Source organism: Tachyglossus aculeatus, chromosome 24 (genome assembly GCF_015852505.1).
Source record: "Tachyglossus aculeatus isolate mTacAcu1 chromosome 24, mTacAcu1.pri, whole genome shotgun sequence".
NCBI lineage: Eukaryota > Metazoa > Chordata > Mammalia > Monotremata > Tachyglossidae > Tachyglossus > Tachyglossus aculeatus.
Genome location: NC_052089.1, coordinates 5,674,652 through 5,701,665, shown reverse-complemented (window position 1 = coordinate 5,701,665; position 27,014 = coordinate 5,674,652). Strand labels below are relative to the sequence as shown.

Below are 27,014 nucleotides of genomic sequence, written 5' to 3'. Positions count from 1 at the left end.
TGGAGTCAGAGGACCTAGGTTCTAATCCCAGCTCTGGATTTGCAACATCGCCAAGATCCGCCCTTTCCTTCCATCCAAACCGCTACCTTGTTGGTACAATCTCTCATCATATCCCGACTGGATTACTGCATCAACCTCTTTTCTGATCTCCCATCTTCTTGTCTTTCCCCACTTCAGTCTATGCTTCACTCTGCTGCTCAGATTATCTTTCTACAGAAAAGCTCTGGGCATGTCACCCCACTCCTCAAAAATCTCCATTGGTTGCCTATCAACCTTTGCAAGAAGCAAAACCTCCTCACTAATGGCTTCAAAGCTCTCCATCACCTTGCCCCCTCTTACCTCACCTCCCTTCTCTCCTTCCACATCCCAGGCCACACACTCTGCTCCTCTGCTGCTAACATCCTCTCTGTGCCTTGTTCTCATGTGTCCCGCCATCGACCCCTGGTTCATGTCCTACCTTTGGCCTGGAATGCCTTCCCTCCTCACATCTGTAAAACTAGCTCTCTTCTTCCTTCAAAGCCCTACTGAGAGCTCACCTCCTCCAGGGGGCTTTTCCAGACTGAGCCCCTCTTCCTTTCCTCTTCCTCCCCTCCCCATCACCCCTACTCCCTTCCTCTGCTCCACTCCCTTCCCCACCCCGCAGCACTTCATATCTATCAGTCTATTTATTTTATTAATGATGTGTATATATCTAAATTCTATTTGTCTGTTTTGATGCTATTGATGCCTTTCTACTATTCTTGTTTTGTTGTCTGTCTCCCCCTTCTAGACTGTGAGCCCGTTGTTCTGTAGGGATTGTCTCTGTTGCTGAATTGTACTTTTCAAGTGCTTAGTGCAGTGCTTTGCATACAATAAGTGCTCAATAAATATGATTGAATGAATTAATTTGCCTCTGTATGATCCGTGTGACCTGTAAGTCACCTAACATCCCTGTGACTGTTTCCTCAACTGTAAAATGAGGAGTCAAACGTCTTCTCCCTCCTACTTAGACTGTGAGCCATATGTGGGACCGGATTAATAGTAATTAAGATGATGATGATGATGATGATGATGATTAGCTCTGAATGTGGGGAGATTGCTGCTGCAGGGTTGACCTTGATTTTACCAATCAATCCATGGTATTTATTGAGGTTATGCAGAACACTTAGGAGAATACAGTATACTAGAGTTGGTACCTGCTCTCAAGGAGTTTATAATCTAAAATAAATTACAGATAGGGGAAGCAGTAGAGTATAAAGATATGTACATAACTGTCTGTGGCTGGGATGTTGTGAGTATCAAAGCACTTAAGGTAATACAGAAGAGATGGTAGGGTGGGGAAATGAGGGATTAGTTAGGGAAGGCCTTTCGGAGCAGGTATGATTTTAGCTGTACTTTGAAGATAGTGAGAGTGGTGACTTGGAAATGAAGAAGGAGGGAGGTCCAGGAAGGAGGGAAGACATGGGCAAGACAGGCAAGATGGAAGAATAGCGAATAGATTGGTGTTAGAGGAGCACAGTGTGTGGGCTGGGTTGTACTGGAAGATCAAGGAGGTGAGGTGTGAGGGAGAAAGCTGATTAAGTGTCTTAAAGCTGATGGCAAGAAATAGAAATTCTCTTTGATGTGGAGGTTCGTGGGAAGAGGTTCTTAATAATGATGGCATTTATTAAGTGCTTACTATGTGCAAAACACTGTTCTAAGCGCTGGGGAGATTACAAGGTGATCAGGTTGTCCCACGGAGGGCTCACAGTCTTCATCCCCATTTTACAGATGAGGTAACTGAGGCACAGAGAAGTTAAATGACTTGCCCAAAGTCACATAGCTGACAAGTGGCAGAGCCAGGATTTGAACCCATGACCTCTAACTCCAAAGCCCGTGTTCTTTTCACTGAACCACGCTGCTTCTTATGGTTTTTAAGGAGAGGTGAGCCATGCCCAAAACAATTTTTTAGAGAAATGTTGTGGCAGCAGAGTGAAGCATAGACTAGAGTGGGATGAGACTGGAAGTAGGGAGGTCAGCAGGGAATGAACAGCATTGACTGGGGGTACAAGACAGCAGAGCTCTGCTTCCTATATAGCCAACCCTGAATAATCATAGTGGCATTTTTTAAGCATTTACAATTAACCAAGCACTGTATTAAGTGAAGGGATTGGTGTAAGATAAGTAGATTGGTCACAGCTCCTGTACTACATGGGATTCACAAGCCTAAGGGGAAGAGAGGACAGTTATTAAATCCCCAATTTACAGTTGAAGAAACCAAGTCCCAGAGAACTTGTGACTTGGTCAAGATCACTCAGCAAAAGAGAGGCAGAGCCAGGTCTACTGACTCCCAGCTCTGTGCTCTTTCCATGAGGCCACGCTGCTTTCTCCAAAGTCATCCGGAGTAATTGTGAACTCCTCAGAAAATGTTTGGTCAATACAATGTTCCACTAAGAGGTAAGAAATACGCCTTCCTGCCTATACCAGCAGCATATAAATATTAGCGGAAAAGCAAAACACCTTATCTCCTTGGGGTTCTCCTGGGCAAATCAGGACTGGTAAAGCAACTAGAATGACCTTTGGATAAGGCAGTCATTATGAACTGAAATGCTCTGATGAAACCAAACAGAAATCCACTTAAACATGAAAGATTTCCTCACCAGGCCAACACAGTGCCCAAAAAATGCCATGGAAGTCTCACTGTTACCAGATGGCACCTCTGGTAATGCCAGTAACCAGTTTTCCTGCCCTGAATCCACAGCTAGAATGGCACCCATGTCAAGCGTGGGCTTGGCCTGGCTGATCAACTGCCACTACGGCCCTCAGAAAATCCCTAGATGAATTTCTACAAAGTGATTTCCTTGGAGTGGTTATGGATGGAAATTGTTGTTCTGGGCCCGAGTTCGCCTTCTACTGGGGCCTCTGAAGAGAGAGTCGAGGCTTCAGCTCAAGGTAGGGGATATGGGTGTGGCAGTTCTGGGGCCTGGACCTGGGCCTGGGCCTGGGCCTCCATTCTAGGGCCTGGCTCAGAGCTGGAGCTCTAACCTCAGGCGAGGCTAAATCAGTCGGTTCTAGGAGGTCGCCCAGGGCTGGGGCGGTCTAGCCTGGAGCCCAGGACCAGGAGTCAAGATCAAGAGGTTGGACCTTGGCCCTGGGCCTGGGCCTGGGCCTGGGCTGCGCTGTGCCATCAGAACCAGAAGGAGGCGCCTGGACCACTTTAGAGGCAGCCTCACCACCCATTTCCTGGCAGTTATTTCCGGTCAGGCAGAGCTGTTTATTTTCAGTTGGGCTGGAAGTCCCCAAGCACCAGAGGCCCTAAGGCTGCCCAGAGCAGCGCCTTTTCCAGCATTAATGGCGAGGTACCTGCTCTTTTCCCCGGCACAGAGATCAATCAGGGTGTCCGGAGTGACGGTAAGCAGAGTTCGCTTCAGGAAGCCTACAGTCGGCCTCGACTCACAAAGGGGTTTTAGGGCTTCCCCCTGCAAGCTCAGCGATTACCTGCACAAGAGCATTGTCAACACCCTGCACTACCAGGAGAGCCTGCCCCGGTAAGAAGGGTTTTATCATGCCCCAGTGGGACTCCTTCTCACTTCTTCCCTCCTTCCTTCCCTCTTTCCCTCTCTCCTGAAGGGACCATGATGCCTTCTGTCACCTGTTTCTTATGGCCACAGTACCAGACACTTTATTTCCACTTTTTTTATCTATCAATCAGTGGTATTTATTGAGTGCTTAATGTGGGCAGAGCACTGTACCAAGTACTTGGGAGAATAGACATGATCACTGCCCACAAGGAGCTTACAATCTTTAGGCACCAAACCACCCTCTGCTGCAGTTCCTGCCATGGGGTTTGAAGGAGTAACCACCTTCACACAGGCCTCGGAGGGGAAGCAGTGGAGCCTAGACAAAGGAGTGCAGCCTGGGAGTTCTAGGCTTCTGGGTTCTAGTCCTGGCTATGCACTTGTCTGTTCTGTGACTTTGGGCAAATCAGCTAGCTTCTCTGAGCCTCAATTTCCTCATCTGTAAATACCTATCCTCCCTCCCCCATAGACTGTGAACCCCCCCGCCTTGTGGGAAAGGAACGTGTCCAACCTGATTATCTTCTATCTACCCCAACACTTAGTAAAGTAAAATAAGAGATTAACAAATACTACTATTATCATTAATACAACAACTCTGGATCAAGAGGAGGGGTTAGGATTTCTCCTAAAGAAACACTCTGGATTTGTATGAACTCAAAATACTTCTGTCCAATGGAGAGTATGACATCACGTTTCTCTCAGTGCCCAGTTTAACTGGGGTGGCCTATAGTTCGGCTTTATGTTGGGCAACCTGATTTTCAGCGGGCTTGTTCCCTGTCTGGTTCCAATATGGGACCAGAGTTTTTATGTCTGCAGATTTTCTCCACTGCTGCTGAGTCTCACAGCTCCAGCATGGTCCTGGAGTTCATTCAGACCTGAGAGGGGAGAAGCACTTCATCCAAGTGTTTCTCCAGAAAAATACTCTAGAGTCACACAGAATTGGTGTTCTTCTACAAAGTAGCAGCTAAATGATAATGATCAAAAGCCTTTCCTAGTTCATAGGAACGTTATTCATTTTTCATTTTCTTCCAGTCTGAAAATTTAGCCTCAGCCTTTTGTCATCTTTGGGATTTATGAGTGATTTGGGATACTCCACTTTAGAGAAGGATCTACACTAACATCATTTTTATTTATTTATTTTCCATTCTATTGACACTTTTCTCAGAAATGTTTATAATTGAGAGAAAATATATTTGAGGTTGCTACTTCACATTACCTAGGCTAAGTCCCAGCAGTTTTGGTAGCCAGTATACATCATCCTCAGGGTGAAAATACAGGAAAAAAATTGAAAATGTCTTCTTAATATTTTAGAAAAATTTCTCCAAGAGGAAGTTAATATTAAGGAACTCACTTTAAGTTGTTAAAAAGAACAAAGATTCTTAGCTGAGTAAATGGCTTCCTAGCAGGCAGATAAGGTCAGAAAAAAACAATAGTATGTTTGGGAAGTCAGGATATTTAGAACTATTATCAAGGTGTCTACTAAGCACTTCATATGTGCCGAGCACTGGGGTACATACAAGGTAATCAGGCCAGACACAGTTCCTGCCCCTCACAGAGCTCACAGTGTTAGTGGGAGAGAGAACACGTATTGGATCCTCATTTTACAGATGAGGAAACTGAGACCCAGAGAAGTTAAGGTCACATAGCAGACAAGAGGTAGAGCTGGGATTAAAACCTAAATCTCCTGGCTAGCAGGCCTGTGCTTTTTCCACTGTCATGCCAAGAGAGGTTGAAATATGGTGAGGACTGTGGGGTTTGGCTCACTACTGCTCTGATTTAGGTTCTGCCAAGCACTCTTATTTATTTTGCCTTTGTGGTTGAGAGCAGACATTTCAGCCAAACTGGAAGGGTCGGATTAGTGCTAGTTTCAGTAGATCAACCTTAAGGCAATAGTCATCTTTACTGAGGAGATACTGACTCTCTCTTCTCCCTTCAGGCTGCCTATTCCCAAGCTAGAAGACACAGTGAAGAGATACCTTAATGCCCAGAAGCCTCTTTTAGACAGTGGTGAATACAGGTACTGACTTAATCAATTTCTTTGCTTTCTGAGTAGGCCTGCACAGTCTGGGTGGGTTGGGGGTGGGGGAGAGAGAGAAACAGAGATAGACAGAGAAGGAGAAGGAGAGGGCAGAAAAAGGGGAGGGAGGGAGAGAAAAGGAAAAGAAAGGGAGGAAGGAGGAAAGTAAGGAGAAATAGAGAAAAAGAGGGAGAGGGAGGGATGGGGGAATTTAGAGAGAGAGAGAGAATGAGAATTTCGGGGCCGAACAGACAAAAAATCTGGGTAATTCAGGATCCGAAACCAGCCATTTCTTCTTGATTGTTGTATGTGAACTAATTACTTCCCCTGAGGAAACCCCACTGTTTGCTTTCTGCATCATTTCAGAATGTATAACCTCTTTCAAAACCTCTCATTTATAATTGTTTCATGCACAGAAGTACCTGAGTAATGCCATCTTGAGTCAGGCCAGTCCTGGACTCTGGGTTTAATCACAGGGTGCCAGGATGTTTGGAGGAATAGAGTGAAGATGGCCCATCTGGCCTCCCATCCTCTCCATTAGCAGTGGGGCCAGTTACTCAGCAGCTCCTCTGTCAGTAGCCTTCCCTCTACTGGGAGGACTGCATCCCTGTATCTAACCAAACCCTTTTGGAACCAGGTGGTGTTCCCAGCTGCACAACATCTTCTGGGAACATATTCCATGTGCTCTCCCATTACTGGGGGAAAGTATTTTTGTTTTGGTTTTTTTAATAGTATCTGTTAGGTGCTTACTATGAGCCAGGCACTGCACTAAGAACTGGGGTAGATACAAATTAATCAAGTAGGACACAGTCCCTGTCCCACATGGGGCTCAAAGTCTTAAACCCCAATTTACAGATGAGGTAACTGAGGCACAAAGAAGTTAAGTGACTTGCCCAAGGCCACACAGCAGACAAGTAGTAGAGTCAGGATTAGACTCTAGGTCCTTCTGACTTCCAGGCCCATGCTCTAATCCATTCACTAATCCTAAGTAGTTCATTCATTCAATCATCTTTATAATAATAATAATAAGAATAATGACATTTGTTAAGCGCTTACTATGTGCAAAGCACTGTTCTAAGTGCTAGAGAGGATACAAGGTGATCATGTTGTCCCATGTGGGGCTCACAGTCTTAATCCCCATTTTACAGATGAGATAACTGAGGCACAGAGAATTTAAGTGACTTCCCGAAGTCACACAGCTGACAAGTGGTGGAGCTGGGATTTGAACCCATGACCACATACTTGAGCACATACTTTGTGCAAAACCTGTACTAAGCGCTTGGGTGAATAGACTCTAACAACAGACACATTCCCTGCCCACAATGAGCTCACAGTCTAAAGGGTCTCACAGTTTTGTGTTTGTGCTCCCTATCCCTTCTGCATCGTCTATGCACTTAGGTCTGTATCCTTTGATATTTATTCCCCCTCAGCCCCACACAGCACTTATAATAATAATAATGATGGCATTTGTTAAGCACTTACTATGTGCCAAGCACTGTTCTAAGCGCTGAGCACTGTTCTAAGTATACCTACTTCAGCTCCAAAATGTCCAGTATGTATGCCAATAGACAGAGTTCAAGAAGAATTCAATGTTCTTACAAACTTCCTGACTCTCTTAGGAAAACAGAGAAGCTGAGTCAAAATTTCAAGGAAGGAATTGGAAAAGAACTGCATGAACAGCTCGTTGCTCAGGATGAGCTGCGACAAGATACCAGTTACTACTCAGGTAGGAGAGGCCTGTGGGGCAAGTGGAATCGTGGGCAGGGAGGTTGATGGCAGTGTAGTGCAGTGATTGCTGAGAAATTCAGGTGAGGAGATGAGGACTCCTGCTTCTCTCTCTCAAATAATCTACCAATCAATTAATGGTATTTGTTTAGTATTTATTGTATGCAGAGTGATTGGCACAGACTAATACAACAGAGTTGGTAGACATGTTCCCTGCCCACAATGAGCTTACTGTTTAGAGTGGAAGACAACCATTAGTAAAAGTGAATAATTTATACTATATCATTTATAAATGTACATAAGTGTTATGGGGTTAATGGTGGGGTGAACACCAAATACCAAAAGGTCACAGACCCAAATGCTTAGATGAGATCTAAATGCATAGACTCGCCCTCGGGACCTCGGGTTAATGACACAGTTCGGTAAATAACAATCATTCATTCAGTCGTATTTATTGAGCACTTAATATGTGCAAAGCACTGTATTAAGTGCTTAGCAAACTGTCATACTTGTTACTAGGAACTTTTTACTTGTACTTGGCACTTGATACTTATTAAGTGCTTACCATATGCCAGAAACTGTACTATGTGCTGGTATCGATACCTGTTAATCATGTCTGACCAAGTCCCTGTTCCTATATAGGTTTTGCACTCTAAGGGAAAGGGAGAACAGGGATTTGATCCCCATTTTACAGATGAGAAAACTGAGGTACAGAAATTAAATGATTTGTCCAAGACCACACGAAAAGCAGGTGGAGGAAGTAGGATTTTTTTATGGTATTGGTTAAGCATTTATTATGTGCCAGGCACTGTACTAAGCGCTGGGTAGATATAAGCTAGTCAGGTTGGACACAGTCCATGTTCCACATGGGGCTCACAGTCTGAATCAGATGAGATCATTGAGGCACAGAAAAGTGGAGTGACTTGTCCAAGATCATATAGCAGACCAGTGGTGGAGCCAGGACTAGAACCCAGGTCCTCTGTCTCCCATAACTGTGCTATTTCCACTAGGCCATGCTACTTCTCTTAAAAGTCTTCTTTTCATTCTCTTCCTTCCCCTGTAGACAATCCTCAGTCTCCTTCTCCAGCTCTTCCTCAGCCTCCCACCCTCTCAAACTATGGATATCTCTTAAGGCTGTGTGACTCTTGCCTCACTTTACAACTGCTCCTTTGGAAACTCATCTGCTCCCACAGCTTCAACTACAACCTCTCTGCTGATAACTCCCAAATCTACCTCTCCAGACCTGACTTCTCTCCTTAACTATAATCTTGCATTTCCTCTACCTCCAATCCAGCTCACTATTTCCAAAAATGACCTCCTCATCTTCCATTCCAAATCCTCTCCTCCACCTAACCTTTTCATCACAGTTGACACCATTGCCATCCTCCCTGTCTCTCAATCCTGCTTTTGTGGACTTATCTTAGACTAATTAAATCCTGTTAGTTTTTCCTCCTCAACAGGGCCTGCCCCCTGCCCTTTTCTCCATATCCAAACGTCCACCATACTAGTTCAGGGACTTGTTATGTCACAGTTTGTCTTCTACACCGGCTTCCTCATTGATTGTCATACCTCCAGTCTCTCCCCTCGACAATCTACTGTATGGGTCATTTTTTAGAAACATCACCCCACTCACCTTCCCACTCCTCAAAAATGGTTGTCCATTTCTTTTTGCATTAAGCTGATACTCCTGACCATGGGATTTAAGGCACAAAACTGCTCTGCACCCAACGTAGATACTATTACTACTACTACTACTACCACTACCATACTATACCACTACTACTACTACTACTACTACTACTACTACTACTACTACTACTACCCAATCAGCTCTCCTCCTCCTCCCTTATCCACTGTCTTTTCCCACTACACTCCACCTTTTGTTCTTCTCAAGCTCACTTACTCATTTTGCCTCATTCTCATCTCTCCCGCTGCTGACCCCTTCCTCAGTCCCTTCCTCCCGATTTCCTCTTCATTTCTCACAGATCACTGCTCTCATCATCTTTGAAGTCCTTCTGGAATCACATCTTCCCCCAGAGGCCTTCCCTGATTAACACTTTGCATTGAAATAGGGGTCACAAGACCGTGGGGTACTTGGTTTCTGAATTACTGTATGTGTAAGATGGAGATGCTAATAACATAATACACACATAATATGGTTATGCAAGCATTTGACCTTATAATACCACTGCTACAGGGATGCAAAAGGGATTCATTAGGATAATTGCAGTCAATCCATACGCATCTAGTTAGGAGAATAGATCATAAAGAGATAGGTGTAAAGGAGGAATGATACCATAGCAACATCCTTCTGGCTTGAGTGAGCCCTGGGTTCTAGAGCAAACCTGCTTTCACACTGTTTCAGGTTGCCTGGTCTCAGCTGCAGCATTTCTGGACCCAAGGTGACCCAAGTTTGAGGCTCAACTCTCCAAATCTTTCCAAGGTCTTATATACCATTTGGCTGTCGGGCATACATAAATAATAATGATGATGGTATTTGTCAAGCGCTTACTCTGTGCCAGTACTGTACTCAGCACTGGGGTGGTTACAAGCAAATTGGGTTGGACGCAGTCCTTGTCCCACATGGGGCTCACCGTCTCAATCCACATTTTGCATATGAGGTAATTGAGGCACAGAGAAGTGAAGTGACTTGCCCAGGGTCACACAGAAGACAAGTAGTGGAGCCAGGATTAGAACCCATGACCCTCTGACCCCCAGGCCCGTGCTTTATCCACTATGTCATGCTGTTTCCCTGCTCCTGTGCAGCTGGGTCTTTGCGGCCTATTGGCCTGTTACCTCCCTGCACATCTTATCAGTCAATAAACATTTCTTCCTGTCCTGGGTACATTCAGCTATCTGCAGGGCTGCTCAGTGTCTTTGTGTAATACCACAAATCAAAGTGTTAGGTAAACTGTGTGTTGAACTTCCAGAATGTGTGGTCAGCATTCAGTCACAACACCCCACATTCCTTTGGTTAGCTCTGTATTTTCCTCCTCAAGTAATAATAATAATGTTGGTATTTGTTAGTACAATGTTAGTACAAGTACAATGTTCTTGTGCAAGGCTGAAGCCTACATACACCTTTCATCTTCCCAATTCATATCCCCTTGCAAGCTACAAAATCAGCACTTCCACTCCACTTGAGCACTTAATTACTCTTGCTCTTATATGTGTATTATTCAAGTACTAATTCAAGCCCATATACCATCTTCCTTCTTTCTCTTAGTTGGAATTTGTTTTACTGTCTGTCTCCCCTGTTGGACTGTAAGGTCCTTGAGGGCAGTGTTCATGTCTACTACTATTTAGTGCTTAGCATAGTGCTCCACACAGTTGATGTCCAATAAATATTATCAATTGAGTGATTGATGCTGGATGGCTTCTCCTTGCATCAGGACTTGGGAGGCAGAGCTGGCAGTCCCTAGAATGGATTTGGAAATTCAATTTCTGCCCTGTAGCTGCTGCTGGAACTAGAAAGAGCAGTGGCCAGATTCCAGAGGTTCAGTAGCTACCTTGTTTAGGATTCTAGGGTTAGGGTGAAAGGGTTGGAAATAAGCCCAGCCAAGAGCTTACAGTGGGAACTCTCAGGCAGGGAGAAATAAGACCAGCTTTGCCAGAGGTCCATTAGGGAGTCAGTCCATAGGGAGAGTCACTGCAAACAACTTTCCTGGAGTCTGGCTTGGAACATCTGGATCGAAAGGCGTTGAGACCTGTGAAACTGAGAGGAGTCTAGGTCCTGCTGAATCACTTCTAGCCCCCATACAGCCTTCCTCCAAGAGTCCTACAGGTTTGGCTAGTTCTCTGGGCAGAATTGAGTGTCTCCCCATCTAGACTGTAAGCTGATTGTGGGCAGGGATCACTTCTACCAACTCTGTTGTGTTATACTCTACCAAGTGCTTAGTACAGTGGTCTGTACACAGTAAGCACTTAATAAATACCACTGATTGATTGATTCTGATCTCAGAGATGTTCCATCAGTCATGCCAATAGAGGACACCCACTCATCTGATGGAGTAGGGTATGATGGGATGAAGGTCCCTTCCCTCCTCCCCACAACCAATCCTAGACTTCACATTGTTCTGGGAATACAGAGGCAGTTCTGCATATGAACAGATCCTGAAAATTCCAGCCAACCCTGATAAGCCCACCCAGCACCATCTTCCTGTTCAGGCTGATTTTGGTAGGAAAGCTCTGTCCAGTGGCTACTTAGTCCTGAAATGGATCTATGGGTGCACATGGTCAGAAATCAATCAATAATATTTAATGAGCACAACGGTGTGAAGTATAGTATATTAACCATTTGGGAAATTAGACCCAACCCTGTCTACAAGAAGCTTACAATCTAACAAGAGAGGCAGACACACCATAATTTACAAATGTGAGGAAGAGGAAGTACTGGCCCTACTGAGAGCTCACCTCCGCCAGGATGCCTTAGCCCCCTCCTTCCTCTCCCCCTCCTTCCCCTCTCCATCCCCCCCCCCGCCTTACCTCCTTCCCTTCCCCACAGCACCTGTATATATGTATATATGTTTATACATATTTATTACTCTATTTATTGTACTTGTGCATATCTATTCTATTTATTTTATTTTGTTAATATGTTTTGTTTTGTTCTCTGTCTCCCCCTTCTAGACTGTGAGCCCACTGTTGGGTAGGGACCGTCTCTATGTGTTGCCAACTTGTACTTCCCAAGTGCTTAGTACAGTGCTCTGCACACAGTAAGTGCTCAATAAATACGATTGATTGATTGATTGATTATTTAAATTGCTTTGTATAAAAATGCAAAAAGAGGTTGTGAGGGCAGAAGTGCTAAGGAGGTGCCAAAATGCTGAGATGATAGTAGGGGGTGCTGTAGAGCAGTGTGGCCTGATGGAAAGAGCATAGTCGTAGCTATGTGCCTCAGTCACCTCATCTGCAATATGGGAATTAAGACCTCGAGTCCCATGCGGGCCCTGGAGTGTGTCCAACCTAACTATCCTGTATCTACTCTAATGCTCAATACAGTGCCAGGCACACTTAAAAAAGTACCCTTAAACAAAAAACAAACACAAATACCACAAAAAAGCTCACCCTCTCACTGGACTTCCTTCTCCAGACTCTTAAGTTAAGGAAAGAGCACTTAACTTCTCTGTGCCTCGGTTCCCTGATCTGCTAAATAGGGATTTAATGTCTGTTCTCCCCACTACTTAGGCCGTGATCCCCATGTGGGAAAAAGACTGTGTCCAACATGATTATCTTGTGTCTACCCCAGCATTTAGAGCTTGACACGTAGTAAGTGCTTAACATGCACCACAGTGATTGTTATTATTAGATGCCCCATGCAGCAGAATAAAGTATAGACTGGAGAGGGGAGGGCTTGTAAAAGTCAGTCAATCAGCCAAGCAGTCATATTTATTGAGCTCTTACTGTGTGCAAAGGACTGTATTATGTGCTTGGGAGAGTACAATACAACAGTATAAACAGCATAGCATAGACGTGGGATCTAGTCCTGGCTTTACCATTTACCACTTGCCTGCCATGTGAATCAGGGAAAGCCTCCTGGAGGAGAAGACTCTGAAGCTACTATCTGGTAGATTTAGGTAGATTTGAAGGGGGAGGGAGTGAGCAGGGTGGAAGAGTCTGGAGAAGGAAGTCCAGTGAGAGAGTGAGCTTTTTTGTGGTATTTGTTATTTTTTTTTAAAAGGTACTTTTCTAAGTATGCCTGGCACTGTATTAAGCACTAGAGTCCAGCGCTTAGAACAGTGCCCAGTGCTCAGAACAGTGCTTTGCACAGAGTAAGCGCTTAACAAATGCCATTACTATTATTATTATTATACAGGCTAGTTAGGATGGACACAGTACAGGGCCCGCATGGGGCTCGAGGTCTTAATTCCCATATTGCAGATGACGTGATTGAGGCACAGAGAAGTGATGTGACTTGCAGAAGGCAAGTGGCAGAGCTGGGATTAGAACCGAGGTTCTTCTGACTCCCAAGCTTGTGCTCTTTTCACTAGGCCATGCTGCTTCTCCACACTTCTTGGGAAGAATGTTGAATACAAGCTGCAGCGTAGTAGGAGAAGAGAACAGATAGATAAGAGTCACAGAACTGATGGAGTGCCTTAAAGCCAATGGTCAGAGTTTCTGTTTTAGGCAGAGGTAGCAGGCAATTTTTGAGGAGTGAGGAGACATGCACAGACATGCAGCATGGCCTACTGGAAAGAGCACAGGTCTGGGAGTCAGAGACCCTGGGTTCTAATACCAACTCTGATGGGGGCCCCTCATGCACCATGGAAAGGTAGCAGATATTGTTTGAATGTACACGGTTCTGTTGCCATATCTGGTATGGGCCTTAGACCCTGCAGCCCACTGGCTGGGTCCAGAAACCAAACCAAATAAGGTGATAGACTCCACCCAGCTCTGCACAAAAGCTGTACCAAATCTGCACCAATCCAGTCCCCACTGTTTTCAAATCTACCAATCACTGTGATCAGCAACAGCAGTATATAAGCCCATTGTATAGGGCACTCGGGGCCTTTTCCCTTAAGGAAATGAGCCCGCCGGGTGTGTTACCCCCTATTCGGTCTTCGGGGCCTTTTCCCTTAAGGAAAGGAGCCCACCGGGTGTGTTACCCCCTATTCGGTCTTTGGCCTTACCAATAAAACTTTATTAAAACTTTCGGCAGTCACATGCTGTCTGACTAATTCTTTAGTCGCCCGGCGACTTGGTGGCCATCCGGAACAACTGCCGCCATCAAACTCCACCACTCACCTTGAGCAAAGCACTTAACTTCCCTGTGCCTCAGTTCCCTGATCTGCTAAATAGGAATTTAATATCTGTTCTCCCCACTACTTAGGCTGTGATCCCCATGTGGGAAAAGGACTGTGTCCAACCTGATTATCCTGTGTCTACCCCAGCATTTAGAGCTTGACACATAGTAAGTACGTAACGTACACCACAGTGATTATTATTATTAGATGCCCCATGCAGCAGAATGAGGTACAGACTGGAGAAGGGAGGGCTTGTAATTGGTCAGTCAATCAGTCATATTTATTGAGCTCTTACTATGTGTAGAGGACTGCATTAAGTGCTTGGGAGAGTACAATACAACAGTACAAACAGACACAGTCCCCGCCCACAACAAGTCTAGAGGAGCTCACAGTCTAGAGGAAGCTGGGAGACCATTGAAGAGGCAGATACAGTAGTCAAACCAGGATATGCCGAGCCCCTGGATCAGATTGGTGGCCATTTGGTTGGAGTGGAAGGGCTGGAGTTGGGAAATGCCAGCAGAAATGTGAACCTGTTAATGGGGGGGTCCAAGGCTCTGCTGCAGGCACAGAATGCCCAGAGATGAGAGGGATTTCTTACTGGATTGATACTGTGATGTTCATGTTGAAGCTTTCCATTTCCTCAACTCTCTCACATCTAGAGATGTGGCTGAACACATACCTGACTCTCCGCAGCCCGCTTGCCTTCAGCACTAATGTAGGGTTAGCTTTCCACCTGGACCCAAACCCGAGCCACAATGACCAGCTCACTCGGGCAACCAACCTGACTGTTTCAGCCCTCCGGTTCCTCAAGACCTTCAGGGCTGGCTACCTGGAGCCAGAAGTCTTGCACCTCTACCCAGAGAAGACGGACACTGAGGGGTTTAAGAAGCTCATCCAGTTTGTCCCTCCTTCTCTTGTGTGTAACGCGGCCTCTATGGTCAATGCCTACCCCTTGGATATGTCCCAGTTTTTCAGACTTTTTAACACAACCCGCCTGCCCAGGCCTGGGAGGGATGAGTTGTTCACGGATGAAAAGGGGAAGCATGTTATAGTGTTACGGAAGGGAAATTTCTATGTCTTTGACGTCCTGGACCAGAAGAGAAATATAGTGAAGGCACCTGAAATCCAGGCTCACCTAAAGTCTATCCTGGCTGATGACCTCCCTGTTCCCGAGTTCCCCTTGGCCTACCTGACCAGCGAAAACCGAGACATCTGGGCCCAGCTGAGGCAGGAGCTCTTGAATAATGGCAATGAGGAGGCCCTGAGAAAGGTAGATTCAGCCATGTTCTGCCTGTGTCTGGATGACTTCCCCATCCAGAACCCCGACCACCTTTCTCACAACATGCTGCATGGTGATGGCATGAACCGCTGGTTTGATAAGTCCTTCAACCTCATCCTGACCCAGGATGGACAGGCGGCCATTCACTTTGAGCACTCTTGGGGTGATGTCCTGACCTTCCTCCGATTCCTGGATGAAGTCTCTAAAGACAGCAGCCGGTCCCCTGCCATCACCCCCCAGGACCAGTCAGAGGCCGTGGCAGCCAACTCCTGCACTGCTGTGACCCGCCTCGAATTCAGGTTGAATGGAGCCATAAAGGCGGGGATCTCCAAAGCCAAAGAGAACTTTGACCTCACCAGAAGGACTCTGACTTTCCAGTTTGTGGAGTTTGCCCGTGGTGGGAGAAACCTTCTGAAGGACCATGGGGTGAGCCCAGACGCCATGGTTCAGCTCTCTTACCAGATGGCTTTCCGGGTTATGCATGGTCAGACTGTCCCAACCAACGAGTCCTGCAGCACCGCAACCTTCAAGCATGGCCGCACTGAGATCATCCGTCCTGTCTCTGTCTTCTCCAACCGTGCGGCCGAGGCCTTGATCCAGGAACCTTCCCCAAGAAGTGTGGAGGAGCTCCAAGGCCTGCTTGCTGACTCCTCCCACTACCATGTCCGCCTGATAAGAGAGGCAGCCATGGGTGAGTATTGCTTCTGATATTGGGCAGCTGGGCAGTAGGGGTGGTGGCTCCTGGGAGATGGGGGCCCCTCACCCCTGTCTCATCTGCTAGAGGCTTTCATAGGGAAGTAAAACCCTTCTCCTGTGAGGCGACTGAGCCGTAGGCATTCACTGCATGGACACAGGACCTCCTCAGCACACTGAGCAGGAGAGCAGAACAGATGGGACTGGGAGGATAGGGCATGGGACACGCTCTCATGGAGTGGATAGTTGTCTGGTTTGTCCAGAACATTCTGTTTTTTGTCTGGTCTTTTCCCTGCTGGGTACGGATATGGCACTGGGCACCACTGTGCTTAGTCTTTGAACTTTAAATAACCAGCCTATTATGCCTCAGCTCCTGCTGCTGACTTCTGTAGCTCAAAAGTGGTTCATTTAGTACTACTAATAATGAGAATCAGCCTTACCTAATGGGTAGAACACAGGCCTGAAAGTCAGAAGGACCCAGAAGAACCCGCCACTTGTCTGTTGTGTGATCTTGGGCAAGTCACTTAACTTCTCTGAGCCTCAGTCCCTTTATCTATAAAATGGAGATTAAGACTTTGAGTCCCATCAGTCAATCAATTTATCGAGCACTTACTGTGCAAGGTACTGTACTAAGTGCTTGGAAGAGTATAAACAACAATATAACAGACACAGTGAGCTTACAGTCTAGAGGAGGAAACGTTAATATAAATAAGTTATATGTAATAATACATTAATATTTTAAGCATTGTGGGGCTGGGGTGAGCGGTGAGTAAAGGGAGCAAGTCAGGGTGATGCAAAATAGAGCAGGAAAAGGAGAAATGAGCATAGTCGGTGAAAGCCCCTTGAAGGAGATGTGCCTTCAATAAGGCTCCTTTAAAGAGGGAGAGAGTAATTGTCAGATTTGAGGAAGGAGGGCATTCCAGGAGAGATGCAGAACACAGGCGAGATGTCAGCTGCAAGATAGATGAGATCAAGGTACGATATGTAGGTTGGCATTAGAGGATTTAAGTGTGCAGGCTGGTTTGTAGTAGAAGAGTATCAAGGTGAGTTAGGAGGGGTCAAGGTGGTTGAGTGTTATAAAGCCAATGGTAAGGAATTTCTTTTTGATGCAGAGGTGGATGATGTTACCCTTCACCTGGGGATAGATTTGGCTCAGTGAGAGAAAGAGGACGGTGTCAAGGGCTGAGCCAAGCAAAATTTATTCCATGTGGTGAATTGAACTTTGCTTTCGTGAGGGATACAATTATTTAATTATATTGGAGTCTCCATGTAGGGAGGAATATATTTATGCATTACTTGCATGTGGCGAAGTACCAAACTCCTGCCCACGAGCACTTCCCACCTGGGAGGAGTCCATGTATGTGTTGCTTGCATGTGGTGAAGCACCTCACTCCCACCCATGAATGCTTCCCACTAAGGAGGAATTCATTTATGTGTAACCCACCAGTAGTGAAGCACCACGCTTCCTCCCACAAATGACACTCACCCGTCCTGCAGTCCCTCACTTATCACGCTGGTTCCAGAGATAGAGTAGGTGACCGAAGTTCTGGACAGTGGTGATATGCAAGCAACAGCTATAATTCCTGGCCCACTGCTCAGAAGGTCAGAGGCAGGCTTTTATTACCTGCACTCCCAGGCCACTCCAGCTTCTGGCTTCTGCTTCCCCCATCTCTGCCCCCTCTTCCATACCTTATTTGGTTGGCAAAGAGATGAAGGACACCTTCGGTATTCTGGCCTGGGATGTCTATCTAGTGGTTTCGGTTGCAGGAGTGGTGTTCTACTCACACTTCCGAGTCCCACTTTGCTAGCTCAGACAGCCATGAGACAGAGTTTGACCTTGAGATGGTGGGAGCCTCAATTCACCTTAGAACCCATAGGCAACCACTGGAAGGTCTTGAGATGTGGAGAAGCATGGACTGAACGGTTCTATAGCAAAAACGATCCTGGCAGCAGAGTGAAGTATGAACTAGAGTGGGGAGAGACAGAAGGCAGGGAGGTCAGCAAGGATGCTAATACAGTAATCAAGGCAGGATAGGATAAGTGATTGGATTAACGTGGTAGCAGTTTGGATAGAGAAGAAAGGATGGACCTTAGTGATGTCGTGAAGGTTGAACCAAAAGAAATTAGAGATAGACTGAATAAGAGGGTTGAAAGAGAGGAATCAAGGATAACACCAAGGTTACAGACTTGTGAGAATGGAAGGATGGTGGTGCTGTCTACAGTGATAGGAAAGTCAGGAGGACAGGGTTTGGGTAGGAAGAAAAGGAAGACTGATTTGGGTATGTTAAGTTTAAGGTAATGGCATGTTAAGTTTGAGATAATGTCAGGCCAAGTAAAGATGTCATAAGGGCAGGAGGAAATATGAGACTGCAGAGGGAGAGAGATCAGGACTGAAGGTATAGATTTGGGAATCATCCTTATAGAGGTGGTAGTTGGAACCATGGGAGTGAATAAGTTCTCCTACGGAATGGGTGTAGATGGTGAATAGAAGGGGATCCTGAACTAATCCTTGGGAGACACCCATAATTAGGGAGTGGGAGGCAGAGTAGGAGCCCACAAAAGAGACTGGGACATATGGGACATGAATTGTGTTCAACCTGACTAGCTTGTATCTACACCAGTGTTTAGTACAGTGCCTGGTGCATAGTAAGTGCTTTACAAATACAATACAAAATAATGATTGTGCTATTTATTATTATGTGCCAAGTTGAGGTGCTACAGTATAAACATATTAGACATAGTCTGATTTTCCCAGGAGCAGTGGATGGAGCCAATTCCACTTCTGTGAGGTCTGGGCATTCATGTAGGTTTACAGGGCTAGAAAACCACAGGTAGGAAGTGGAAGGAGGAGGAAACCTTCTGGGCTCCTGGGGTCATTTAGAGAAAGTAGGCCCTCCCTCTCCCTGCCCTTGTCCTGCTTTCTTGCCCCACCCCATTCCATGTTCTCACGCAGAAAGTATGTTGGAGCAGTGGCTAAGTGGGCTACAGGTGAGTTATATTTTGGGTTCTTTATCAACTTCTGCACCAGCCTTGCTGGGGGCTTTTCCAGAAAGACTTTTGCCCAGGCACCAGGCCCAGGCCAAGACCCTCGCCTGTATACTGATAAGTTGATGACCTATAAAATGAGGTAGGCAGTTGGGGGCAGGAAGTTTTTTTCTGTTTCAAAGTGGTCAAATCTCTAAAGCCAGTGCTGACCTTCAAAGTTTCAAAAGTCACTGTTCCAGTCTTAGATGAATCAATCAGTGGTTTTTTATCGAATGTTTACTGGGCTCAGAGCACTCAACAAAGTACTTGGGAAAGAATAATAATTATGGTGTTTGGCAGGCACTGTAATTATTTGCTTTGGCAAGCAAATTGTTCCAAGTGCTGGGATAAATACAAGTCAATCAGGACAGACAAAGTTCCTGTCCCACTTGGGGCTCACGTGAGAGACAATAACACAATAGAGTTGGCAGGCAAGACCCCTGCCCTCCAGGAGCTTACAATCTGGTAGACTTGAGGACATCTCAAGCTTTGGTTTGTTCCACTTCCGGTCTGACAAGTTATCCCAGAGAGACTGATGTCCAGTGCAGCCTGCTTTAAAAATCCACAGGGAAGAAAACTTCACGGCCTTTCCCAGGTACTCAATTTAATGGCTATCAAGCTCATGATCAGGAAAGTCTCTGAGCTTACCTAGCTGCATTTTGATCCCATTTTCTCTTGTTCCACCACCTTGGAAGATGAAGAACAGCTGGCCAATATCCTCTTTATAATCAACCTTCAGAATCCTAGGGAATGTTTTGATTTTAGCCCTATTACTGGAGTTGCCCAGGAAGGCCATTTTTAGTCAGAAGGCTGAAGGGCAGAGTTCCACAGGTGAGGAGTTCATTGAAATTCTGGAGTGTTGAGGGAGAGAGAGAAACAATGTAAGAAGCAGAGTAGCCTAGAGGAATGAACACAGCAGTAGGGATCAGGAAACCTGAATTCTAATTCTAGCTTTGACACATTTTTTAATAGTACTTTTTAAGCATTTATGATGTCTGTACTAAGCACTGAGATAGATACAAGATAATCAAATTGGATATAGTCCCTGCCCAACATAAGGCTCACAATCCAGGTAGGAGGGAGTAGGATTCATCCCCATTTTACAGATGAGGAAACCGAGGCACAGAAACGTTAAGTGACTTGCCCAAGGTCACACAGCAGATAAGTGGCAGAGATGGGATTAGACATTTTCCTGCTAATAATAATTGTGATATTTGTTAAGCACTTACCGTGGGCCAAGCACTGTACTAAGCTCTGGGTTAGATAATAATAATAATAGTACTTGTTAAATACATAGCATGTGTCAATCACTGTTCTAAGCACTGGGCTGGATTCGGATAATCAAATTGGACACAGTTCTGCCTCACATGGGATTCACAGTAGGAGAAAGCTGATATTGAATCCCCATTTAATAGATGAGGAAACTGAATCACAGAAAAGTTAAGTTACTTGCCCAAGGTCACACAGCTGGAATGTGTAGATTCAGGATTATAACCCATATCCCCTGATGAACTGGCCCATACTCCTTCCAACTAGGCCACTGCTTCTCTGCTGTGTGACCTTGGCCAAGTCACTTAAGTTCTCTATGCCTCCATTTCCTCATCTATAAAATGAGATTTGAAATACCTTGTTCTCCCTTCCCCATTAATTCTGAGACCAATAATAATAATGATAATAGCAATAATAAAAATGATGATGATACTTGTGGCATTTGTTCATTGCAATATGCCAGGCATTGTTCTAAGTGCTGGAGTGAATACAAGCCAATCAGGTTGGACACAGCCCCTGTCCCACATGGGGCTCACAGTCTTAATCCCCATTTTACAGCCTAGGTAACTGAGGCACAGAGAAATTAAATGACTTGCCCCAAGGTCACACAGCAAACAAATGGAGAGTCAGGATTAGAACCCAGGTCCTTCTGAATCCCAGGCCCATGCTCTATACACTAGGCCCTGCTGCTTGATTATCCTGAATCTACCCCAGTGCTTAGCATAGTGCTTGACAAATAGTAAGCACTTAGTATTTTTATTATTATTTATTTTTATCAGCGAGAAAGACTGAACTCTGTTTTGTTTCTTAAGGAAACAAAAAAAGATAGAATCATGACACCATACTCTGGCTGGCATCCTTCTTAATTTATGACAATTTGGCATCTCCAATCCCATCCTCAATATATAGGGTCCATCCTCATCCTTCCATGGTATTATAGACACATTCCTATCTTGGCACTTTAATCTCAGAGACACTTATCAGAATGAACCCCAAGCAGCTAGTATGGCTACAGTACAGTGCTCTGCATGCAATGGACACTCAGTAAATACCTATAATTATACTCTCTCAGGTGCTTAGTATGGTTCTCAGAATAATGTAAGTGCTCCATAAATATTACCCGAGATGGATTGATAATAGATGGTAATGATGATGATAATGGGAATCTATCCTCACTCTCTTGACCAGTTCCTTTGTGACCAGCATCAAGGGTCGGCTAGCAGTCTGCAGGAGTGTAACAGGGACAGGGACTGTCTGACCTGACTATCATATATCTACTGCAGCACTTAATTCTGTGAGTGGCATGCAGTAGGTGCTAAATAGATACCACAGTTCTTCTTATTTATCCCTGTGAAGCAGCAGGAGCAGCAGACATTACTGACTCCCCTGCCCCACCCCTATCCATTTCATAAGTTCACAGTTGTGGATCCTGAGAAACAAAGCAGGGTCCCCAGAGCCTGAGGAAGTGACTAACCCATTGGTGCCTTGCTGAGGTTGTTGAGTCTGAAGGCTCCTGATGGAGTTGGGTTTTCTCACCTCACCAGTTCCAAGCCAGGATTTCTCTCATTTGGTGTTGAATGAACTCCCCAGGGCCCATGGCCTGCTCAGGGCTGCTTTGGAACTGCATTTTAGAAAAATGTTGTGTGAGGGTTAACCGGTCTTGTCTGTTTCCACAGGCCAGGGGTTTGACGGACACTTGTTTGCACTGCGTAACCTATCTGCATCGAGGTGGGAGGCACTCCCTGATTTCTTCCAAGACCCAGCGTATGTGCGACTCAACCACATCATCCTCTCCACCAGCGCCATAGCTAGCCCGCTGCTAAAAACTGCGGGGGTAGCACCGGCCACACCCAATGGTGTTGGTGTGGCCTACTCCATTCACAAGGACTGTCTCACCTTCAATATCTCCTGCTATTCCAGGAGGGGTGCCCAGGAATTCTCCCAGGCAGTAATAACTGGCCTCGAGAAAATTGTAGCTGTGCTCAGAGGCAAACCAGTCCAAATTTAGAGTCTTTTTGCCTTCGTTTTTCTCCATTTCAATTCACCTTTCCTTCGATGTCTGTTGCCAACCCTCTCCCCTCCTCGTTGTTAAGAGTGTGAGCCCCTTGTGGGCCAGGGACCTGGTCTACCCTCCTCTGTGTATCTCTTTTCCATCTCTGAATACCATGCTTTCCTGATAGTATACTGAATTCTACTCATCCTTCTACCATCAGAGCCTTGGGGAAGAGGAGGGGCTGGGAGCTGCTTGAATTGGCCCCTGTCCTTGTCTTTAGGCTGAACCCTTCCCATCTTCCAACTACACCTGCAAGGGACAGACCTGGGCAGGGTCACCCTAGGCAAGCAAGATTTCTACAGGGTCCTGGTGAAGGCAAAACTGCTCTTGGAGGATTTTCCCTGCATATTTTCCCCGAAGTTGAGAGTTCCTTGATCTAAAGCACCATGGAAGCCTGTTCCCCTTAGTGAACTGACACTCCATCTTCACCTCATCTCCCAGGGCAGCCCAGGCACCAGCTCCAACAGCAGCCAGCCTGGTGAGTTGGGAAGGAAGCAGGAAAATAGAGGTGCACCTCTATGGGGATGGGGAGCAAACTGACAGAAGGATACCTGGCTCCACTCCCCACTGTGTGTCAGTTTTGTCTGGGTGTCCCAAGGGCCCCCCTTCATGGGAACAGGTGTCCATAGGCTATCTCCCAGATTACTGGATGTGTTTTCCTGAGGGAAGCAGTGCACCGGGAATAGGACCTAAGGGTTAGTCAGAGTACTCTGGGCCTGCCCTCCAATTCTCTCCTCGGCCTTTAGACTAGACATTCTCACTCACACTGACTGACCAAGGTGGGCTGAATCCTTGTCTGGAAGTTGTGCTTCTGACCACCACCCCACCACCAGTATTACGGGCATAGAGAGAATGACTGGCCTTTGACACTTTGTCAGCACCAGAACATGTCGGTGACTGGTGGGTATCACAAGGCCCAAACCCAGGTTTTCTGGTTTATACAAGGGGCCAGCCACTAACAGTACCTTCTTTTCTCTGTATGGCAGTCTGGGATTTGTTGTTAAAATTTATGGTTATTTTCAACTCCCACATGTTGATTCTTTTACATGTTACCTTTTGATGTACTTGGCAAACCTCATGCTTGAATTGTGGTGTCTTCTGTTCGATCTGTGTTGCTTGTTAGAAATAAATTATTTGAGTTTCAATAAAAGTTCCTACTTTGAATCAAACTAGCTCACCCTGACATTCCATCAGTAATCTGAAATGAAGCTGAATGTGTGATTTCTATGTGAAGTAAGTAATGGAATTTAACTTTTGAGATATTCTTTCATTTGTTTTCTTTAGATGAAGTTCACCTTCCAGAATTTCTAAGTTCTATGACTGTTCTAGCCTTGCAGTAATAACAGTGGTATTTGTTACACTCTTACTTTAAGCCCAGCTTTGAATTAAGTCCCCCTGGGGTAAATGCAAGATAATTAGGTTGGACACAGTCTCTGTCTAACCAAAGGGCTTCCAGTATAGGTAGGAGGGAGAACAGGTATTGAATCCCCATTTTACAGATGAGAAAACTGAGAGACAGAGAAATTGAGTGGCTTGTCCAAGGTCACATAGCTGGCAAGTGATATAACTGGGATTAGAACCCAGGTTCTCTGACTCCCAGACTCAGTGTACCTTCCATTAGGGCACACTGCTCCTCCCACTGCCTTCCCAGACTCCCGGAGAATAGAGCTGGTGTAGCCAACAGAGCTGAGAGTGACTTGCCCAGCTTGCAAGTGGCACTTCCTGGCCTCCAATTGCTGTCACAGGGGCTGTTCTTTGAGGTGAGTGTGTTGACTGGTCATCAAATCAGCTGTGAAGAGACCTGTTCCCAGGAGTCCTGGAAGAACCAGTTGGGAAGGGGACATAATGGGCAGGTAGGGATGCAGAGGCAGTGGCTTGGGGTGGCCACATTGCAAATAATAATAATGATGGTATTTGTTAAGTGCTTACTATGTGCCAAGCACTGTCCTAAGCCTTGGGGTAGATAGATATAAGGTAAGCAGGTTGTACCACGTGGGGCTCACAGTCTTAAGCCCCATTTTACAGGTGAGGTAACTAAGACACATAGAAGTTAAGTGATTTGCCCAAAGTCACAAAGCTGATAAGTGGAGGAGTCGGGATTAGAACCCATGACCTCTGACTCCCAACCCCATGCTTTTTGCACTAAGCCATGCTGCTTCTCTGCAAAGAGACCAATAGGGTCAGTGATTGACTGGGCCAAGGAGCCACACAAGCCCACAGCAGTGGCACTAGTATCCTGGCACCCTCCACCAACTGGACACCATCACAGCCTGAGAGACCAGTTGAAAGAAGAGGGAAGCCCCAGGAGAAGGGAGAGTGATGTAGAAAAAGAAACTGAGGTGGGCCAGGAGAAAGAGGGCAAAATGGGGATGAAGAGAAGGGAAAAAGACCGGGGGTGGAAACCGGTGAGGAACATGGGAGAAGGAGTGGAGACAGAGTTTGGGAGGGAGCCAATTAGGGAACCAGCAAGAGAGAGCAGAGGTGAAAGCAGTTGCTTGGAGGTGAAAATGTGCAAGACCAGAGGACTAGGAGATAGGAAACCAGGGTGCTAACTACTCCATCTAACTACTGACTAAATCAGTAAATAATCACTAAATCAATTACTGCACTCTACTAAGCCCTGGGATAGATAAAACTAATCAGGTTGGACAAAATCCATATCTCACATGGGGCTCATAGTCTTAATCCCAATTTAAAGAGGGGATTACTGAAGTACAGAGTTGTGAAGTGACTTGCTCAAGGTCACCCAACAGACAAGTGGTGGAACTAGGATTAGAACCGAGGTCTTCTGACACCCAGGCCTGTGCTCTTTCCACTGGGCCATGCTATTTCTCATGGCTTAGCTATTATTATTATTAAAAGTCATTTCAGATTCATAATGACTACATGGATATAGTTTCTCCAGAATGTCATGTCCTGTCTGCCATAATCTGCAACCTTTCTAACTGTTCTTCCGTTATCGTTGTTATGGTCTCTATCCATCTAGCTGCTGATCTGCCTCTTCCATATTTTCCCTGGACTTTTCCTAGCATTAGTGTCCTCGCCAGAGAATTAGTTCTCCTGATGATGCCTCCAAAATATGCTAATCTACATCGAGTGATTTGGCCTTCCTAACATCACTTTGGCTTAATTTGCTCCAAAAACTATTTGTTTGTTTTTCAGACAGTCCATGGTATTTACAAAAGCCTTCTCCAAAACCTCATTTCAGAAGAATTGGTGCTCTTTCTATCCTGCTATTTCACTGTCCAGCTTTCAGATTCATACATTGTCACTGGAAACACCATAGAATTGACAATTTGTATTTTTGTGGCAGTTGTTACATCAGCACATTTCATAACTTTTTCCAGGCTCTTCATAGAAAGTCTTCCTAACATTAATCTTTGGTGTATTTCTAGACTACTAGTTCCTTTACTATTGATTATCGATCCCAGGAGAAGGAAAATTATCAACTATTTCAATCTTCTCTCCATTCACTACAAACATGTTAAAACTTCCAGTTATCATAATGTTTGTTTTCTTGACATTCATTCATTCATTCATTCAATCGTATTTATTGAGCGCTTACTGTGTGCAGAGCACTGTACTAAGCGCTTGGGAAGTACAAGTTGGCAACATAGAGAGATGGTCCCTACCCAACAGTGGGCTCACACTCTAGAAGGGGGAGACAGAGAACAAAACTAAACATATTAACAAAATAAAATAAATAGAAAAAATATGTACAAATAAAATGAATAAATAGAGTAATAAATACATGTAAACGTATATACATATATACAGGTGGAAGGGGAAGGAGGTAAGGTGGGGGGGATGGAGAGGGAGAGGAGGGGGAGAGGAAGGAGGGGGCTTAGTCTGGGAAGGCCTCCTGGAGGAGGTGAGCTCTCAGTAGGGCCTTGAAGGGAGGAAGAGAGCTAGCTTGGTGGATGTGCGGAGGGAGGGCATTCCAGGCCAGGGGGATGACGTGGGCCAGGGGTCGACGGCGGAACAGGCGAGAATGAGGCACGTTGAGGAGATTAGCGGCAGAGGAGCGGAGGGTGCGGGCTGGGCTGTAGAAGGAGAGAAGGGAGGTGAGGTAGGAGGGGACGAGGTGATGGAGAGCCTTGAAGCCGAGGGTGAGGAGTTTCTGCCTGATGCATAGGTTGATTGGTAGCCACTGGAGATTTTTGAGGAGGGGAGTAACATGCCCAGAGCGTTTTTGGACAAAGTCAATCCGGGCAGCGATGTGAAGTATGGATTGAAGAGGGAAGAGACAGGAGGATGGGAGATCGGAGATGAGGCTGATACAGTAATCCCGACGGGATAGGATGGGAGCTTGAACGAGCATGGTAGCGGTTTGGATGGAGAGGAAAGGGCGGATCTTAGCAATGTTGCAGAGGTAAGACCAGCAGGTTTTGGTGATGGCTTGGATGTGAGGGGTGAACGAGAGAGCAGAGTCGAGGATGACACCAAGGTTGGGGGCTTGTGAGACGAGAGGATGTCCCCTCCCTCGACAGCTGCTGCCAAGTGTGTTATAAGTAAGCTCTCTTTCATCCTGGACCTATTCATTTCCAGGTCTCTACTCCTCCTCTCCCTAACTGAAACATGGCTGTCCCCGGACGACACGGTCTCTCCTGCTGCTCTCTCCAGTGGAGGCCTCTTCTTCTCCCACTCCCCCAGACTCACCGGAATAGGAGGAGGT

The 27,014-nt window shown here is 45.8% G+C and overlaps 1 protein-coding gene across 2 annotated transcripts; it reads left to right on the top strand.

Moving 5' to 3' along the window:
• The first annotated feature begins 3,284 nt into the window (after positions 1-3,284).
• LOC119945197 (carnitine O-palmitoyltransferase 2, mitochondrial-like) lies at positions 3,285-23,472 on the top strand. Of its 2 annotated transcripts, XM_038766265.1 has the most exons (5): positions 3,310-3,506; positions 5,473-5,553; positions 7,173-7,279; positions 14,681-15,991; positions 21,963-23,472. In XM_038766265.1, the coding sequence occupies exons 1-5, from the start codon at positions 3,310-3,312 to the stop codon at positions 22,292-22,294; spliced, it is 2,028 nt and encodes a 675-aa protein (XP_038622193.1). In that variant the 3' UTR covers positions 22,295-23,472. The 2 variants fall into 2 exon arrangements, with proteins under 2 accessions (XP_038622194.1, XP_038622193.1); XM_038766266.1 differs by lacking the exon at positions 7,173-7,279 and having other exon boundaries at positions 3,285-3,369.
• Positions 23,473-27,014: the final 3,542 nt, after the last annotated feature.